The 20,737-nt window shown below is 37.1% G+C and overlaps 1 protein-coding gene across 1 annotated transcript in view; it reads right to left on the bottom strand.

Annotated features, from left to right (window-relative positions):
- Positions 1-438: 438 nt before the first annotated feature.
- The window catches only part of ERO1B (endoplasmic reticulum oxidoreductase 1 beta), a 31,667-nt gene continuing 11,368 nt past the window's right edge, over positions 439-20,737 (bottom strand). The window contains exons 5-16 of the mRNA XM_035322105.1: positions 16,916-16,998; positions 14,927-15,000; positions 12,202-12,322; positions 12,070-12,116; positions 10,938-10,949; positions 9,042-9,068; positions 8,356-8,448; positions 7,948-8,194; positions 7,073-7,142; positions 5,725-5,811; positions 4,883-5,016; positions 439-4,033 (exon numbers count right to left, since the gene is read on the bottom strand). Coding sequence (XP_035177996.1) covers positions 3,973-4,033; positions 4,883-5,016; positions 5,725-5,811; positions 7,073-7,142; positions 7,948-8,194; positions 8,356-8,448; positions 9,042-9,068; positions 10,938-10,949; positions 12,070-12,116; positions 12,202-12,322; positions 14,927-15,000; positions 16,916-16,998 — 1,056 coding nt within the window. The 3' untranslated portion in view covers positions 439-3,972. The remainder of the gene's footprint in view (positions 4,034-4,882; positions 5,017-5,724; positions 5,812-7,072; positions 7,143-7,947; positions 8,195-8,355; positions 8,449-9,041; positions 9,069-10,937; positions 10,950-12,069; positions 12,117-12,201; positions 12,323-14,926; positions 15,001-16,915; positions 16,999-20,737) is intronic.

The raw sequence follows: 20,737 nt of genomic DNA, 5'->3' as shown, positions 1-20,737 counted from the left end.
CCCCACTGTGTTAACCAGCCATAAAAAAGGAATTACAGAAGTTTTTACAAGCTAAGCTGAGAAAGGAGCAGAACAGATCGAACTTCCTTTCAAGGATAAGCTTTTTGCCTCTTAATACAGCGGGACTTAGCCAGTGGCTAAATTTAGCCATATTCATACAGAAACATTTTAATTCTGCCACACAGATTTCTGATGCACTGGTGTGTGGCAGTGCACTGTTAATAGCACCAGATATGCAATAGCCTTCCTATGAAAATCCGGAAGTTACATTTAGCTTTTAAACTGAATTAAAGTGATAATGGAATCTTGCTTCGTTTAAACTGAATTAGTGATAATGGAAACTTGCTCATCATCTTATGCTTAAATGACTGACATGTAAACAATTTACACTGCATCATTTCTAAAGCGTAGTTAAAAAAACTGCATTCACAAAAAATATAGCAGAAAATACTTTAATTTGTATTTTATAGTCAAACATAGCAAAGATTCAGAAGTGTTTAGATCTCAGTAAGCAGTTCCAACATGGATTTTGATTTTAATAAATATTACATTTTAATAGGCTAGATATAGGAAGGAATTGTAAAGTGATGAATTGCCAGATTGCTAGTTTATAAACATAAGCATCTAGATTATTTACAACATATTACAGGTAATTTCCCAGGAAAGCACAAAGCAAGGTCAGATAAAGGTGACCCTATCATCAAAACACAACTCCAGAAAGTGTGGCACAGTATTTCATGCATATACAATGACATACAGCACAAATCACCAGCTGAAGTAGGAACACACTTATTATTCCAGCTTACATAATCTGTATACTTCACTGTTTTAAAACTGCATTCTCACCTTCCTTCTCTGGCACTCAGGAGCAAGTTGTTCAGCAACAGTGCCCTACATTTTGCCTATGCAGTTTGGACCAAGTCTTTAAATGTTTCACTCAAGTCCTCATGGCTTCGGAACAATGAAACATTTTTGTCTTCTTGCTACTGCTGTGATTACAATCATTGTGTCATTTGTACAAGGAAATGTAATTTTACTCTGAAATCAACGGCAGACAATGTTGACAAGCTGATCTCCAATAGGCTGGAATTTAAAATAGTTGACAGCTCAGGGACGCCGTAACTAACCTTATTCTTTAGTATAAAAACAGATCTGTCATTTTCTGAAACTTAATTTTACATGTAAAGACCTATGTCATCCAACTCACGTGGCAAAACCTCAGAGGCAGCATAGTCACAGAATATACATCAAATACTGTAAAAAAAAGGTAGGTGACAGGAAATTTGTTTCAACTAGATTCGTAACAGGAAAAAAATCTTGTATTTCTACAACAGTGAAGTGAAATGCCTCCCATATTTGATCACCAAGTGAGATGTACCTTCAAATGCAACAGAACCTCTCTGTACACAGAACTACCTAGTTCAGTTGCGCTCCTGTTTTTATCACGGCATACAGAAAGAGAAGATAAACTTGCCATCTCTTTGTCCTCACCCAGCGGTAAGAACCTTGCCGGATTGTGCCAATGAAATGTCTACGGAGCAGGTGTGCAGGATCTGTATGTCTGAATCTCTCACCTGTCCCATAAGCAAGTACATGTCGCTAGCATGCGATACTGCTTCAGCGTCCATGGATTTTAGCCAGGCACAGGTGGAAGAAAAGAATAAACTGCATCCCCAGAAGGTTGGAAGCAATTCACTTTCCCCAGAAAACAAAGGTGAGGGGGAAAGGAAAATCTAGTCTAGACTCAGGTCCTTCCTGGCGCACTGTAGACTTTTTTTAAGCTAGAAAATCCTGCCTAAAGCTTAGGCACTATGATATATAATACAGTTGAACTTAGCGGTACAGGATTCTTCACGCGAGTGAGCCTACAGGTTCTAGCCCTTGCAGGTCAACCCGAAATGGAAGAAATAAATGGCCAGCTGAAAAAATACATTCCTTCAATATATATATAACTCAGAAGACTTCGATACTCAGGGCATATGTAACTCGTTTTACCAAATACAGTTGTTCACATTAAAGCAAAGACCTAGATTTTCATTTTAGTTGAATACAGAAATAAACTCCAGGGTGCAAATTATGGTATCCTAGGGTATTCAGGTACTACAGATACCAACCTTAGAAAAGGTGAGATGAATCCACCTTGAAATCAGCTGCTCTTCTCCACTAACCAGAAAGGGAGCCCATGGTGACTTCCCATGGTGATTTGCTCAGCCATTGGTGCCCACAGAAGCACGAGAGGCTGCTGCATAAGAACATAACGTCCCCAGGCTGGCATTACCTTTCTCTAACACCACGTTGATTTTATTTACTGGCTTATATAGGAACTACAGATTGGACAGTTGCCAATTTGTGCAACTACCATTTTTTTTTCTTTCATTTAGCTTACCCCAGTTTGACTCAAGAGGGTTTACTTTCTCAGGAAACAGTACTCTTAGTATAAGTGCCAGCACAATAGTCTCTCATTTCCAGTCTGGTAGAAATTTGAGGCTTGTCTAGAAACGAAGGACATAGAGCATATTCCATCTTTCAGGAAAATCTCTGCTGTAAAGGACCACATCATGGAAGCCAGTATTGTTACAATAAATTAGATAAACAGGTCACTAAAGATCTGGTAGAATGAAAAATGTTTAAGAGCACTTTATTTGCTGAATTAAAAAAAAAAATAACAAAAAAGGTATCTACACTGTACCAGCACTTCCTACATTCATAACTCCTAACTATACTTTGAAACACGCTGGTTTTAAAAAAACAAACTTTCTTCATTTTAAATTTAAACCAACACTTGGTTACTACTAATCAGTAGTACTGCTTCTGAATTACGTCTTGGTCAATGATAAATTATCATTAACATTTGTGGACTGTGATTACACAAGTAATTTCATGTTTTATGAAAGTTACATTATTAACATACCCGTTTTATTATGCTGAATATCCTTTTTAAGAAGGTACAGTTAGGGATTGCATAGATAGAGTATGTGATATTAAATGTCAGTATGATTATGAATTTTAAAAAGACTTTTTTTTTTAAAGTGACTATAAAAAGTTTTTTCTTTTTGCACTGACCTTTTAGCACACAACTAAAACATAAACCATTACAAGCAAATATATTCCCACTGCTCAAAGAGCAAAATGTGCTGTTTTTAATATCTTAGACATTAAAAGGACAATTTCTGGAGACTGAATTTGTGATTACCATCTAGAAGATAAAATGGACTAGATGCAAACCTGACAGACTTAGCTAGCAAAGCTCCACTAGCCATCTCTCCGTGCCCTTCCCTCTCACCCCTGAAGTGAATGTAGATTGCCAAGGGGGTGAAGAAGAGTCACTTACAACTGTGCTGTATCAGAGAGAAGGTGGTTATTTTAAAGAAAATAGGAACTTATGAAAAGCAGCATGTAAGGAATAAAATTGGTATCAGCATATTGCAAAGGAGCTTGGTACAAAGTAAAATTTTCTGTTCAGTAATTTTCCTATTTTTAAAAGTTTCATAATTACAGTAAGAAGACAGAACTCAACAAGAGCCCTATTTCCTTTTCTGGTTTTACTTTTAGACAGCCAGAATCAGCATACTCAGTCCTCAGAACTTACTGAAGCTCAGTACTGGGGAGAGGTGAGGGGTGAACCACCTCACTTAGGACAGGCCAAGTCAGGATTGAGGTACCTGTGTTTTCATATAAAACAACTGTCTCAAAGACAAGAAAAAGAAAATTTATGATGTGTCAGTACAATAGAACTGTGAGCAGAGAACTGAAAATTAAACAGATTGGCATAATTTACACATTTAAAAACTATATACTTCATTCATAAATATCTTTTCTAATTAACAACCATTCCTAGTTTCAACATAAATATTCAAGTTGGTATTTGATTTTACTTTTTATCAGTTCATGTGAGTCCTGTAAGGATCAGTTCCTTCTGCTCAGTGCAGTCCTGCAAATGGTCTTCACTAGCGGTTTGTGCAAAGGCCTTCATTACCTAGTTCGTTGCAATAAAACTTTAAAATTCTGCAACTCTTTTATACTTGTGGAAAGCCTGCAAAACAAAAAAAACCCTACGTGTTAGTAGGTCAACTGTGACAAGAAGTGCAAACCACCGTCTTCCATGGGAGCTTTTTTTCCCCCCAATAGAAAAAACACTATACAATTCTGTTTCAAATGTTAACACTTATGATACTACTTTCCCCTCAATAGATCTACTATCTGGCTCTCCATTACATTTAACATGTTACAGGGATTAAAGTTTGGATTTATTTTAAATAGTCCTGATTTAATTAAAGATCTAACCATAGCTAATGTTAAGTGAATTATTTTAAACAGAAATAATTATGTTCAAGATCAGATGAATTAGCATAATAAACAAGACAAATTCTACATTTTTTTTTAAAGCTGTTAAGTTTTACTTCACCATTTGAAGAGGTAAAGTTTTGTTGTTCCCTCCAAAATTAATCACTAGTTTTAACAGAAACAATTACATCATACCCCCAAATCCCAAAACTTAAGGGCTAAATGACTGCATTGAAAAAAGAAACCCTCAAATATTTTTCCTCATTTTCAGGTATACATATTTAAAACAGAATACAAAGTGTACTTCTAGAAGAGCTGTAGTTATTGCTCAAGAAGCAGGAGACAGTCTAATGCTTAAGACTGTTTAAGAGTCTAATGGAATTCAAGAGATTTGAGATGAAGGCTGAGTTAGGTCCCAACACAAAACAACCAAGGTTAAAAATCAGTACTCCACACACTATTTGATGGTACTGAGTTTATCAGTATCACTAAGAATAATTCATCCTTTAAGAGCTATATCTACATGCCTTTTCCACAGACCTTGAGTGTCGACAGTGAAATTTTATTAAAAAAAACTACACAAATTACAAAATCTTACCTTCCAAAGGCATTCACAAGAGCAACTATTTCTTGACGTGTGAGTTGAAAGCCTTTTGATGGGCTATTCTCAGGAAGGTTCTGTATTTCTTTCTCAGAAAACAAAATCTTCAGAGCAGTTCCTAAGCCTTGAGTCTACAAGAAAATCCAGATGTTTTAATGCCAATAAGGTCACTCTTTTCAACTCAGAAAACCATTAAAATGTTAACTACTGATGCATCCAAAACGTAGTATTAATTCTTTTATACTGACACTGCCTCAACCCAAATAGCTACACACAATCCAGGACACCAATGCAAATGCATGCCATCAATTGCATACCAAGTTGGTTCACTTATTTAAGAATATGTTTCCTCAGGTACTTACTCTAAATCCTTATGGTTTTAAACTCTTCCTTTCCCATCTCTTTTCATCTTAGCCACACCAGACACATAAAAACCAGGACTGTCACAACACCTCCCTCCACTACATTAGACGCCTCACTGTTGTTGGAGCTGTCAGATCAGGCCTCTCCTTTCCTTCTCTTCCCCCTTTCGAAGTCAAACTAGGTTTTTATGATGAGGTATCACAATACTTTTACTTCCTCCATGGCCATTCCCAGTGGCAGACTTTTTTTTTTTTTTTTTAATAAAATTGGGATTGAAACTCTATCAGAAGCAGCTAGTCTTGCATTGAATTATCTGCTCTAAACCAAAAATAATTTTTGAGAATACAAATAACAGACAGCTATTGAGTAAAAATAAATATTGAACAAAACCATCAAGAATACTTTGTTTAAAAGTAAACTAAACATACGTCTGTTTTTTAATATAGAGGTAAGGATATCAAGGACCTAAACTGTACCTGCAGTTTGCCCCACAGCCTGCATTTATCACATCCAACACAATCCATTATGCGGGATATGTTCTTGAAATGCAATCTGAACTCTTCCTAGCAGTCAAAAACAAAGGTAAAAAAGGTTAGTTTAAAGTATCTTTAAAAGAGTAATTTAGTACCACTAGAATATCAATCTTCTGTTACTAAAATTGTGCAAACCCACTACCATACAGGGTCAGGCTGTAATAAAGGTCCACATATACCCAGAATTTTGTTTCCAAACCTTCGCTAATAGTTGATGTATTGAAAAACAAAAATATAGGACATGCAGAATACCACTGGAAACTCAAGTGTCCAGAACATAATCAACTTGCTCAAAAATTTCTGAGCTCTAAATATTGTGTGTCACTGTCCAATTTTAATTCCATTAAATTATTCAAATTCTTTTTGAACCAACCTACATTTTGGACAACGAGGTAAAATAGTCACAATTCACAAAAGGCATTTCCTACCCAAAACTATGGGCAGATTGTTGCTTTGCAGCTTCAGCCAGGGTGGAAGCAATACAGTAAAGAAGTAATTAATGCTATCTATATTAAATATATTAAATATTTATATTAAAATTAAAGATATTAATATTAATGTTAATAATATATAAATATATGACAATTTATATTATTAAGTTTATATTATTAATTGATATATTAATATTAAATATATTAAATATTGATATTAAACCCTACCAGGGCTGATAAACTACTGGTACCACCTTTCAAAAAGCATTCTTTCTAATACTGATCATAAAAAAAATCCAATGCTACTACTGAAGTAAGTATTTGAATACTTACTAATATTTTTAACAGACCTTTATTGCTATAAGCCACACTCCAGTTGTGGCTGCAGCACATAGCAACCTGAACAGCAACACTAAGAGTTTTAGGCAGTAACAGCATTCACATTAGGATCTTGTGTCAGAGAACTATACTTTTGTAATGTTAAGATCATAATCTAATTCCAGCAAATGTGCATAAATTACCCATCTTTTTTTTAATCTAACATCACTTTTTTATTGGAGAGGATGCCTAATTGAAGCTGACACTCTATTTAAATAACAATTTACTTGCATTACTCATACCATATCAACTAATTTACCTCACAGCACAGTCCCAATTACAGATTTTAGTCTTCTTGACTCGGAATAACACCTTGAATTCATTTATCGTAAAGGAGATTAAGAGGCCTCAGATAAAATTCTGTAAGATGTCATCCCTGTCTTTTCTAGTCTACCTGCCATAAGCTGAGAGCAGTTTTTCTAAAAAAACACAACTTAATTCCAAAATGGTATTTTCGATGTTTACTAGAAAAGTAGCTTCACCTTTAATGACTTGGCTCCTTTTTTATCTCCAGCAAACATGGACTTCTCATCAAAGTGCATATGGAAGGACCTAATAAAGCCAAAAAAAACCAAAAAACTCAACAACCCCAGTGTGAACTACAGTGTACCATCAAGCAGCTGTTACAGTGTAAGACTCTTTTCAGAGTTCCTACTTGTTCCATTTCAAAGATATCCTTCAAATGTCAAATTGTTGGTATTCAAAGATTTACTAAATGGTATCGACATTACCATTCCATCACTATAGCCTGAAAACTGTTACAATTTTTTGGAGAATGTTCTTCATCTCCATTGATCAAGACATCTTTCTAATACAAATTGAGATGTTCTTACTACTTGCCTTTCAGTTGATCAGATGTCTGACCACATCTCAAATACTTAACATGACTATGACTAGAGGCAACAGATGAAGCCATGCAGCATGCAACTGACCGCAGATAATAGTGAGAAGATAAGCAAAGGAATTGGACTAAAGAGCCTTACAGAACAACCAGAAGGAAGAAGGATAAGCATAAGAGAAATGCAGGATTACTCACTAAACATTAAAAACATATGTAGCATTTTCCTTCTCAGAACACATCATGCATCTTACACTGAAAAAATCAGGAATAAGCCACAAATGGGAAGTAGCTCAGGGTGGTGGTTCTTTTTTTTCCCCCACCCCTGTTTCAAAGATTCACATATTCAAGCCTCAAAAAACATCTCTCATCCTGTCAAACACACAAATTCCTCTTCTCCCCCACTATTTATTTCCTCATGTCACTCTCCCTTGTTCTATCTTGTCAAGAAGTCATCTATTCTCACTGGAGAGCAAAACTGAGAATTTCAAGCTATTGATAAAAAACCTCATGCCTTACTTTGTATCCCTGAAGATTTCTAGTAAGAGCGCTTTAGATTCAGCATCCTCATGGCCATTTCCTGTGTAAAGGTCAACAACCGAACGCTCAAAGTATGGTGCAACCTTTGATAAAGCACGCAGCTCTATCAAATACAAGAAATACAAATTTTTAAGCCTTCTTGGTCCTTCTCCTTTTGTTTCAATAGGGTCAAAGCGGCGAGTGAACTCTTTCACATTCGGTCCCCAGCTAGGCTTCCCCCAGGTTTCTACACAGAAGAAAAAAGAGGGGTGGAGCTTAAGATCATATTTGGAAAATAGAACAAACCAGAGAAGAACCAAGTATACACAAAAATATTTCAGAAAGAAAATAAATACACGTTACAGATGTAGTATTCCTTTTCTCAGCTTTACCCAGACTTAAAATTACCTTCAAGAAGATAATTGGCACACAGATGCAAGTTGATGCTAGCATGAAGCCCAGAAATGAGTTTATAGAACACTCTTTTCTCAAGGCAAAGACCTGTTGAGGAAAAAGAGAAAAGCAAATCCCAAACTAAGTACTGGAAACAATGTATTAAAATTGATATATCTTGACATGCCACTGAGGCATCTCTGCACCATTTAACTTTCAAGAGTTACAGTTACAGCTCTTGATCATTATTTCTAGCAGTACATCTAGTAGGTACTTATATCCATCAAAGGGAAAGTACACCTCTTATTTTTGTACATAAAGTACCACCAAAAATGACATTTAACATTTCTTATTTGGTGTTTCAGTGTTCTAATAAATGCAATCAAATAACCATCTGGTCAATTAGCACAGGTAAATTGACATGCAAAAATAAGATGCTTACATTGTTTGAACAATAGATTTGAAATAGTCTTTGATTTTGACAGTCTGGAAAACAGAACTATACTGTGACCCATCCTAGTCAGAATTGACTCTATCACTGAATTAGAGTCATGTTCTTTCAGGAAGAAATCAAAACCACAAAGCTTCATGGCACTGGAAAACAGTTACACTATGAAAAAAAATACGTGGAGAGAGTAAAAATACTGATGTTTTGTTTCTAGTGAATTTAAATTATATTAACCCCAACCCAAGAGGATTACCTTCTAGCCATGTGTAGAAAGATTCTCCTGTAAATGGATAACATATAGTTAAATTAATTTTATCATTACAGTACCTTTACATTATTATGTATACTAACATTAGCTGTCATCTGGACATAAAGCTACAGAATTTAACTATTGAAGTGAGAATAGGCACTGAAGTGGCTAAACTTTGAGGTTAGTTTAAATCTCTTGGGTCAAAATAAGAGAAATACAAGAATAAGCGTAACTAAGATACTAGTGAGGGCATTCAACAGTAAGGATAAGCACAATTAAATGCACTACTGGTTGAAGATATGATGAAAGAGTATAATTAAGCAAACAAGAGTATCTGTGGAAAGGCATCTAGTTTACATTCCCTGCATCCGTCTATGATTGTGTATTTTAAGGAAGTCACTAAGAACATTTCCAAGAGCACAGAAACCACTAAATCTTGGTTTCCAACAGACACCAGCCTAGATTCCCTGGGTTTAACAGAAGGGGTGAGGGTCCTAAGTCAAATACTGCACTACCAAACTTACTGTTGCTTATACCAGTTCTGTAATGGACATGTTCTTAGACTAAACCTACAAAGGTTTAGTCTAAATGCTACTATGAAGTTTCAACAGACGCAGCTTCATGTCAGTAACAGTACCCTGCACTACTTTTCTATTTTGGACATGATTAAAAACAACCAAAAAAAGGCAAACAATCCCTGTGCTCATATTCACGCAGAGAAACACTTAAGACAAAGGTATGTAATTCTGTAATCTCACAAGACATTTAATCAATCTGTCAAACTTTGTACAAATAGTAACTTAACCTCTAAAACCTCACAATTTAAGAAAAAAGATCTGCTGAGCAAAATCAGCTGAAAAATTTAAATTAGCACAAAAAGCAACTGTATGCTAATTGATAAGCATTACCATCAAGGCAGTGCTTTAATGCACTATTAGCTTTTTAACAGTTAATAGAAAAAGTGAACATCACTCATTCCATCAGACAAAAGTAAAACATTCATTACTACCTCTAAACAATGATTCTCTAGGAAGTCAGTATCAATTAAATTCAAAGCAGAAGAAAACCCTAGTGATTTCACAATGACTTCCTAGCGTTCCTTCTCTGTTACGCACAATAATTAATTCATGTCTTTGAAACATGAGGGGGAAAATATCCTACCTACTTCTTTCATCCTAGCCCATAAAGCATCTTCTCTATAAGCATTACTTCTACAAAAGACAGCTGCTTTGGCTCAATAGGTCACAGGAAATCACTAGTGACATATAAACAAAAAACCACCAGAACACTTTTCTGTTTTGATATTATTGCCTCTATTAACTAGCTTTCTTTTTAACTGGCCTTTTTTTTTTTTTTTAAACTAGCACTTCCATCTTTCCTCTGCATCATAACCAATGACCTTTACCTTAACTGCTACTGTCTGAAGGTTTCCAGTAGGATTAGAGCTTTTGCCTGAGAGATCTGAGTAACCAAAAAGAGTATCTCACTGTAGACAGACCCAATGCTTTCTCGCCTCAGCCTCTCCCAACCTTGCTGGCAAAAAAGCAAATGAACACCTGTCCCTCTTATTTAAGGGGATCTGACATCAGTATCAATGGGGCTCTGGAGGAGACCCAAGAATCCTTTATACATATCCACTTATCTTGCAAACAGCATTATCACAACTGTTAGAAAGATAAGAACCAGTAACACAACTCGATTTTGCTCTTATTCACCCCTTCCCCTACTCAGCTTGAAAGAATTGTCAAAGTAAAAACATTTTCTGAATAAGCAATTACCTTCATAAAAACAAAATGTCCCTGGCCTCTAATGCTACAGCAGCAATGCAAATAAACGAAAAGTTCAAACTGTACAATGCTTGCTTAATTGTTGCAGGTCAGGCAAAATAAAGTAACTTACCATCATCTCCTCCTGGAGGGGTGGGGGTGAGAGAAATAAAAATCCATGAGCATTAAAAACATCATTTCCACAGCAAAGCAGTAATGAAACACAGGCTTTACTACAAAAACTGAAAAAGTGCAAGAAACTTATTTAATCTCCCAGAAGACAATCTACTTTCCATCCTCTTCTTCCTCCTCAAGACAATCTGAGACTAGACACTTTATAATAGAGTCACTAAATTTAAACACTTAGTAGCTGTTGATTTATATGTTCTGGAAAGCCATTTTTAAGCTTCAGAAAGACAGTAAGTCTTGTTCTTCAGTTCACATTATTCAAGGATCTGACCACTGCTTTTCTCTGAAAATTCTAATCCATGAGTTAAACTACTCTTGCAATTCTTTTTAGTTGTATATACCACGAATGTATTACCTCACTGTTTGTAATTACCAAAATCCCTCTTGAGTTTCTGTCTGGTGATGTTTTCTTTTTTTTTTTTTTTTTAATGGGAAATGAGACACTGACAGGGAAAAGCTGATTCACTTAGAACATACTGTTATAGTTCTCAGTTTTAATTTGAAAATTTAAAACTCAAGCCATTGGCATGTTTTTAAAAAGCAAATACCTGAGCCTTCCTAAGTATCCACTTTCTTAAGACAATGCAATTATTTGTACACTTTTAATAGACTATATTTATGGAAAACATACAGCTACATTATACTAGGATGACTATGAGTTAAAGGGATTAAATTAAATGCTCTAGAAAAAAAAAGACAAGAAAATAAAACAGTTGTGCTGAAAGTTGTGTTGAATTTTAAGTCCTTCCCACCTACACCAGAAAGTCACTACTGTGACACTTCTCTATTGAATAGCTTTAGATATACTTGAATTGTCAGGTCAGCTCCCCTGACAATAAGCCTGTTGCTTAATAAGCCCGATGCTCTAGGCTGTGCTTTCGCATGCTTAAAAGTGCATATGTAATCAAGTATCACAAACCTAAGTCTAGGTATTGAAAGTTAACAACTGCCTCTACACAGGAAATTTAAAAAGCAGAAAGAAATAGTATTCTTCAGTCTTTAGGTGTGCTATCACTTACACTGCAGTCACTATGTTAAAAGAATTGCATTAAGAAAATAAAATAGAAAAGACCCACCCCTACTAGGTGCCAGTGGATTTAAAGGGCGATAGACAGATCGAGGCCTAGAAAATAAATTAGAAAGTGCAAAATCAGTTTTAAGCTAAATTGAAGCATATGTATAAAAATAGGCTTCTCCCTCCTGATTACTTGAAGCAGTTTTCTTCATAGATGCTGTTCCACACTCTCCAAGCAGAGGGCCCTTTGTAGCCAGTGTAACGTTCTGGGTTCAGCAGCAAATCCACGTACTGTGCATCTGGAGACCTCTCATCTAAATAAGAATATGTAACAAAAGGTTTCCAACTGATCATTTAAAAAATACTTAAATAAAAAGTCACAGGACTACATATAAATAAGAGGTCTGATATAATACTATTAATTCTCCAGCTGGATTCTAAATGCTCTGTACACAGAAATAAAGCAATATACTCACTAAGCAGAAAACCCCAAAGAACATTATCTATTCCACAGTCTCTTATGCTGCCAAAATTTCTACAATGTCTGAAAACTTCTAAGTGACTTCTTCAACTCTGCCATAAACACTTGTCATGCAGTGTGTTCTCCTGCCATATGCTAAGACATAAACAGTGTTTTGTTTTAAACAGGCTTCAAACTCGGGATTTAATCATTTAGCATTATTCGGTGTGAAGAAGGGGAGAGAAGAGTTGCTTCTCTGAAACAGGAATGCTGCTAAGGGGTCTCCTGGTCTCCTTAATACCTGGAAGATTTTTTTATTAGCTAAATCGCTTATTCCTCAAACAATCTTGTATGCTGGCACAAAGTATGGACCCTACTGCTTAATCGAACAAACTCAGCATATCCCAGGACACACTGCTGCTTACAGCACAAAACAGTGTTTAAACAGCATTTCAACAAGTTGCGTTCTCATCTCTCATCTCACTTCAAATTCTGGCAACATACCCAAAGTAAATGGCTAAACAACGCTCTTTCTGCTTGAAAACTCTGTATGAATAGAGTAAGAATAATGAACTGGAGTAAGTTTTCCAGTTACAATCAGTAAAAAGCAGGAAGCACTCCCTCCCCTTCTCTTTGAGTTTCCAGGTCAATAACAAATCATGCTTAAGACCTGCATACAATACAAAGCAGAATTCCATAGACTTATTCATAGGAACAGCCCAAGCAGCGCAACTGAACATTTCCTCAGATGTTGAAAAAAGACAAAGAAAGAATGGAAACTGCTCTGAAAAGAAGAGATGATCCTGCACGAGCAGTTAAGCATCGCTTCAGCAGTAGCAGCAAAAACAAAGAAAAGAGACAGACAAGACACAAGACCACAGTGAGTGCCAGATGGAACAACGTCAAACTACAACTTGATTTCTCTGACAGCATGGCTAACCCTAGCAGTTCCTACACTTCCTGGTCACTTCGGCTCTCCGCTTTGTTCTCATTATCCATATACAGCTGAGTCTGTGGGGCAGCACAACAGAAAGATGGAAAACCGACCTAGATTAAGAACTTTTTTTTTTCCAGCTAGATCAATTTCTTTAGCTACTCTATCGTTAAACCCAACAAAACACTAGTAAAAAGTAAAACTGAAGATATAGCTTTGTGCTACAGTTGAGTGAATTAAGGGCTCCGACATCACCAGGAAGAGAGGTAATGAAGAGAAAAACAGTTTCTCTCTCCTCCCTGTCACTCCCAGTGCAGTTTTCCCTCTCTCTCACCTCTCCCTGCACCACCTCAGGGACTCACCTAACAAGCCAGTTCACCCCAGCAGCCTGGGAGATGGAAGGGAGATGTCAGCTTTCCTGGTATTCAACTAAGCTGCTATCAGCTTACCATGCAGTGAGAAGCATGCCACAGCCAGTACAAAAAAAAACAAACACTGGAAGCACACAGTTGAGGGTAGCACATCATCTTTCAGCAGGGCACAAAGTAGGGAGATGGTATCAGAACTACTTAAGCTAGTATTACTTCTAGAAGAAATGCTCCTGAACTATACCTTTCCCAAGTGAATCCTCTTAAAAATGTTAGAGTGTGCAGTCTGAAGACAGTTGCGACAACAGCAGCTTATTGCACAGAACAGCTCAGATCTACAGTAATGTTCACCAAGTATGTATTACAGAAACAGTTCATTCAGAAAATTTCACAGATAAGATGCAGTACCAGTGCTCAAAAAGAACCACAACTGCTAAGCCCACTACAGCTACTACTTTCTCAGGTGACACCAAGTATTAGTCTAAAGGTAGATTAAAATGTCTTGCACAATACCTTAACAGCATAGAAAACTTACTAAGGTATTTAATAAAAATGCTTTTAGCAGCCTTTCTTGAATATGACAATTCTCGTGTTTATCTGAAAAATACTCCTTTAAGCTTTGAATGTTACGTGCAGATGTTACACTCACACATGGAGCAGAGGGAAGACAATTTAGTATCCTAATGTTTTAACAAAGTCTTTACAAATAAAGTTGAATTTAGAGCAGAGATTGTTTGAAATAGCAAGGCTGGAAGAACATTATCAGCCCAAGCATAGACAACAGAACAGCAGCAAAAATAATATTGTAGTAAGAAGCTGAATCAAGTGCAAGTATTTGTCGTAGATTTGTGCCAGATACATCTCCTGTGAAAAGCAGATTTTTCTTTTTTTTTATAAAAAGGCTAAATCCCTCCCATTTAAGTTATTTCTGTAAGTCTCCTGTCCACTTACTAGCAGGAGGTAACAATAAATGTAGACTACTAAGTGCTCCTTGTACAAACTGCACTCTGTGTGTAAGATGATATGAACTGTCACATGCCTGCTTACCACAAAATTAAAAGCTTTAAAAAGTGGTTATTGGTAGAGCAGCTATAATCTTGTGTGGTTAAGAGACAGTAAATAAAACAAACACTCTGAAAAAGCTTAAATATGTTACCATCAAGTTCACAAAAATGATCCTGTGAATCATCGTATCTTGCCCAGTCAATGAAAGCCTCCTTACTTTGGTTACTGAGGGGAAGAAAATACATTTGGTTTTAAACTTTTAAATAAACAAGGTCAACAAGAGCTACTCAAAGAACACATTCAACACAGTAATTAACTTGGAATTGAAATCCAAATTACTTTATCTGGCACACTAGAAGATATAGCATTACCATTACCTGCACAGAGATTCAAGCAGGCATCAACTTTTAAAAGTCAATTTCATGTCAGATACCAAGACAGATTTCACCATCATTATTTGAACAAACTACATTGGCAGCGACTTCTCTCCCTCCAGTAAAAGCTTGGTACAATAATTTCATAGCACATTTTTAACACTTCCTAAAGTACGTCAGCAGCTGTCAGTTCAGGAAAAAAATAGGATCTTATTTTCTTAACCTGTACTTTCAAAGCGATCTACAATACTTAGCCTTGTTTCTGAGTGGGAGGCTGGACTTCTAAAGGCCTGTTCCAGGCTAAACTACTCTAAGAACGATCTAAGTCTTTTAAACAACATTACTCAGCTCACCCTAGCAATTTTAAGTACTTTGAAGTTCTCTCACTATGAAACACAAACAGTGCCACAAGCTGAATGCTTCCTTCTACACATATGCGCAGCACAGAACTACCAATGCCACACTACTGACAGTGAAATGTAAGCAACTTGAAAACAGGAACCCTGCTCCAGTAAAGTCCCTGGAAATACTGAAAAAAAAAATACTATTTCATTTGACCAAATTAGTACTAGCTCAATTCTACAGCTCCAAATCTTTAACAAGATACACTTTTAACCTTCTGCCAACTCACAATAAGGAGACTGTATTTGGCATTGAGCGAGGAGCCTTAAAACTTCCCTGATGTCCTTCTCCAGTAATTATGGGCAGACAAGATTCGATAGCCACGACAAACACAGTTTATAAAGGAAAATAACCCTAAACCACGAGGATTTTGCACTTCTAGGTATAGAATTGGGAGGTTTGCCTACAAAGCACAAACTCTTCCTTCACTTGCAGGATCCTTTATCTGACCTCCGCCAGCTTTAATCAACTGCCATAATCTGATAGGAGGCCTTTTCTTTAGCTTTCCGTACTCATACTCATCCTCATTCTGTAATCCTACAGAAGTGGAAGAGTGTTAATAGCTTATTTCCCCCAAAACACCTGGACAAATGTTCTACCCAGTTTGGTTTAAAATACTACATATCAAACAGCAGCATTTGCCTTCCCCCTTTTCAAATTGCAGTCCCATTTTGTTTTCTAGGCAGGAAAGTCTCTACATTTTCATTAGGTAGAACTGCTGAAATCTATGGCCAAAAGTGCCGTACCTCAACAGTGGCGATAAACTGATTTTTCTATTGCTACTTCTTAAATGTGAGGCATCTAATCAACTGCAAGTTTTCCAAGTTCTGTTTTCCTCTTTCTTATGTAGACGCAACACTATTCTGCAGAATTCTTCCCACCCAACCATGACTGTGCCATGCAATAAGCAAGATCAGGGAATTGATGGAAGCTAAAAATAACTGCCAACAGAAATAACTCACAAGCTCCCTGATCTGGTTCACTGAGTGATCACAAACAGGCATGTCAGTCTAACAGAGGGACAGAGCAGGACAGAACTCCTTAATCCAGCACAGTCATCAAGAACAAAGAAGGTTGATACTTGTAAAATGTAGCAAAAGCACATTCATTTGCAAACTTTCTTCATCTCTTGATGCTGTAAGATTTCAAATAAATTTATAGTATTTTTTTTTTTTTTTTTTAAAAAAAAAAGGAACCTACTTAACACTTTTACCTTCAGACGTTCTTGCATCATTTCACATTTACTTTCTAATGGGCTATGGAAGAATGAAGAACAAAAACCAGCACATTGCAAAAACGAGACAGACAAAAAGAAATGCCCCTTTGTTACTATTTTTATACTACTGTTGTAAAACACAGCATACCTTAAGGTACTGTTAACTGCTCCCAGTTTGTTAGCTTGCTCACAGTCTTCCAATTCTTTGGAATGATTTGCTGTTTTTGAATACTGTAAGAAAGGTCAAATTCAACATATAAGTAAGTGAACTAAAATCTACTGAAAGAAGGTGATGTGGAAGTATTTCTAAGCTTAGCATTGAATCTGACAGTATCAGGGAAAAATCCTTACATTCCGGAAGTGGCAAGTAACTTTGGAACACCTTTTTTCCCACTTAATATTGTCAGTCTATTTTCACCCTGTGCTTTCAACTGCCACAAAAAATTCAGCTAAATGTGTCAGATTTTTTTTTTTTTTTTAAATAGAGTTCTGAAGTATTTCTGATACTTGTTTACATTCTTGTAAACTGACTTTGGAATATAAGCAATGGGATAGCTGTAAACTTAACTTAGGGTATGATTATGCTTGCTAAACACAAGGTTTGTCCATCATTCCTGTGGGAAAGTTTATCAGTTTTGGCCATTTTCCCCATCATGTTTTATTTAATCTTAATCACTAGAATGATTTAGATAATGCATAGGTCTGGAAGTGAGGTCTTTTGATCTGGACTCAAGGTGATTGTTTCAAAGCCAGGACTGAAGCCTGTAAGCTGAATGCCAATTCTAAACTATTTTTTTAAAGTAATCCAGTGCAATAGAAGCTGTTTTCCTTATCGTCCTGCTAATAGAAGAATTAAATGAAATTCCCTTATTCCACAGCAATATGCTGATGGCACCAGGAAATCTGTTAGCTTGTCAGATTATACCTCAAAAAACCCTTCTGTTTTACAACATAATACAATATCAGCACCCTCCTAAAAGATAAACAAACCCTATTTCCTCTTTTGTTTGTTTTGCAGACTGAGCCTTTGGTTTACACAGATTTTTACCTTATCTATCACAGCCTTTAAGAAATACAGAAAGTGATTTGATGTTAGGCAACTGATAGGTTTTTATAAAGCTGAACTGCTTGCTTCTCTTACTCTGGGGCACTATTTGCTGACAGGAAGGATTACTATCCAAAATAAAAATACAAATTAAGGACTTCAGTCAACTCTCCAGAAACAGCAAACAATAACAACAGTCTTAAAAGGAGTAGTGTCTTTTTGAGGACTGATCCATGGTCAAGATGTCATTCTTCAGTTATTTCCTACATATATTTAGAAAAACTGCATGATTTTTACCTGCAATACACATACCATGATATTTCTCAAAAAAAAAAAAGGAAACCACATTTAATTAAAAGTATTTAGACAAGTAGGCAAGACAACTTACTTTAAAATTACACTTGCACCTTTACTACCCCTTAAAAATGTTGATCATGGAAATTAAACACTGGCAAAGTCTACACACTACATTTTGTATTTAGTGAAAAAATGATTTATTAAACTAAATGGTATGGTAGCTAACACTTCATGGAACTTACACTATAATACTTAATACAACAGAAAATATTTCACTACCTCCCCCCCCCCCCGGTTGTGTTTTTTTAAACATGGTGGTAGTTTTATTTTTTAATACGCTGGTAGTTCTGCCCATTACAACTGGAATGCTGTTACTGAAGAGAAGCCTGAAAGGCTCGTTAAGTGCATTTTGTCCTTGAGGGTTCTGGACATGGATAAGGAATATGTCTACCTTCCAGGTTCAAGGCTTCGTGTCATCTGAAAGAGAACAGTGTACTCCTCCCTTCAAAAAAGGGAGTATTTGTCAACAACAAAGACACCTGGGAATAAAAGATAGCCTCCTCTGAAAAGGCTGAGTGTGATCTACGTTCTAGATTTCACAAGGTGCACACACAACCTTGCTTCAAACTTTTGAGTAAACTGTAAAGCTTGTGAGAAAGCTATGAGTAAATGCATAGGCTGGAGCCAAGCAACATGCAAGTAAAAGCACCGACAGAGGTAAGATTGTTGAGATAGGGATATGCAGCAGCTCAAGGATTTAAGAGCAAAAGCTCTTGAATCACTTGAAAAGGTATGAAATCATTATTGAAAACATCAGAATATTGGAACTGAGCACCCCATACCAAGAAGTAAGGGAGGTTAGCACTTCCCCACCTGACAGCTACCAGGCAAACAAAACTTATTAGATACCTCACCACACCAATATTAATACTTAGCCTAAAAGCTTGCTAGTCCAAGCTAGCCATCATGCACATTAGCCAGTTACTTTCATGTTGTCTGTACAGCATGTAGTCTCTTTGCACACTCCAGAAGTTGTCTACAACAACCACGGGAAGAAGCATTATAAAAAACCTTGCATGTGATGCCCCGTATTATCCACTAAGGACAGAAGGCGTACTTTGAGGAAGAAGATGAAAGTCTACTGACAACAACATTCATTTTACAGAATGTTTTTACAGGTTTCATATTAGCTCCCGTATAAAGCAACCACATGGTCCAACAGAGCAAGACAAACCTGTACGTTTGTTGTAGGACAGATGAATAACAGGCCCTTCCACTCACTTGTAAATATGGAAGATGAGTCCAAGTACACATACACAAACATGAGCAATGTTATGAAAATTTGTTGCAATTAAATTCAGAGGAATGTGGTGGGTTGACACTGGCCAGCAACTAAGCATCCACTGGTCACTTGCTCCCTGCCCCTCTCCTTCCCCCCACCAAGATGGGGAAACAGAGGGTTGGATGAGCAAAAATGAGGACTAGTGGCTTGAGATAAAGGCACATTACAAAGTGATAGAGCAGAAAACAAACAAATACAACGTCATGTAAAGGCAATCACTTGCCAACTCCAAGGAACAGACTGAAGCCCAGTCGGACAGAAACAGGTCCTTTGGACAGTTTATCTGCCTACCCCAACTAGGTTATGCTGAGCATGTTGTTGTATCTCTTTGGTTAACTCAGGTCAGCCATCCCAGCGGCATCCCCTCCCAGCCTCTTGGTCACCCGTAACCTGTTCTCTTGGGGGACAAAGAAGAGCAGCATGATAAACAGGGAAGATCTCGATGGCCTGCAAGCACTGTTCAGCAATAGCTAAAAACTGCTTTGTTATCCACACAGCTTTAGTCATGAATCCAAAATACAGCACCATATGTACTGCTACAAAATGTTACAAACAGCAAAACCTACTGAATACCAAAGTAGTGAAAGAGATTAAGAAGTCATTTAGATGTTGTTACGGGACTTGCCCACAATAAATATTTACCCTAGACAGAACTTCTTACTTAATTTTCTTGAATTTGCTAGGTGTGAGGCTCATTCTTTCACATCAATGGTTGTTAAATGGAAAAATGTGAACAGAGAATGCACCTGACCTAGAATGAACAAAACAGATACTGCTGATGGAATAACATATTGAGATGAACATTCAAGTCTAAAGTATTTCCAGGTTTCACTATTCTCCGGTGTTTAACAACAACAGCTATGCAACCTCCTTTGCTCTTAGACCAATGAAGTTCCCCTGCGGCCTGTGGAGAGGCCCCTGGTGGAGCAGGCTGTCCCCCTGCAGCCCATGGGTCCCACATGGAGCAGATCTCCACACTGCAGCCCATGGAGGAGCCCCCGGTGGAGCAGGTGGATGGATGTGGCCTGGAGGAGGCTGCAGCCCACGGAGAGCCCCCGCAGGAACAGGCCCCTGCCCGGAGCTGCAGCCCATGGAGAGGAGCCTGTTGCAGAGTAGCTCATGCCTGAAGGACCGCACCCTGTGGTACAGACTCATGCTAGAGTGGATTTTGAAGAACTGCAGCTAATAGGAAGCCCACATACGATCAGTTCAGGAAGGAGGGCATCCCATGGAAGGGATCCTGTGCTGGTGTGGGGTCAGACAGTGAGGAGGAAGGAGCAGCAACA

Source organism: Oxyura jamaicensis, chromosome 3 (assembly GCF_011077185.1).
Source record: "Oxyura jamaicensis isolate SHBP4307 breed ruddy duck chromosome 3, BPBGC_Ojam_1.0, whole genome shotgun sequence".
Lineage (NCBI taxonomy): Eukaryota > Metazoa > Chordata > Aves > Anseriformes > Anatidae > Oxyura > Oxyura jamaicensis.
The sequence above is the reverse complement of the archived record's forward strand: the minus strand, read 5'-3'. Positions and strand labels throughout refer to the sequence as shown.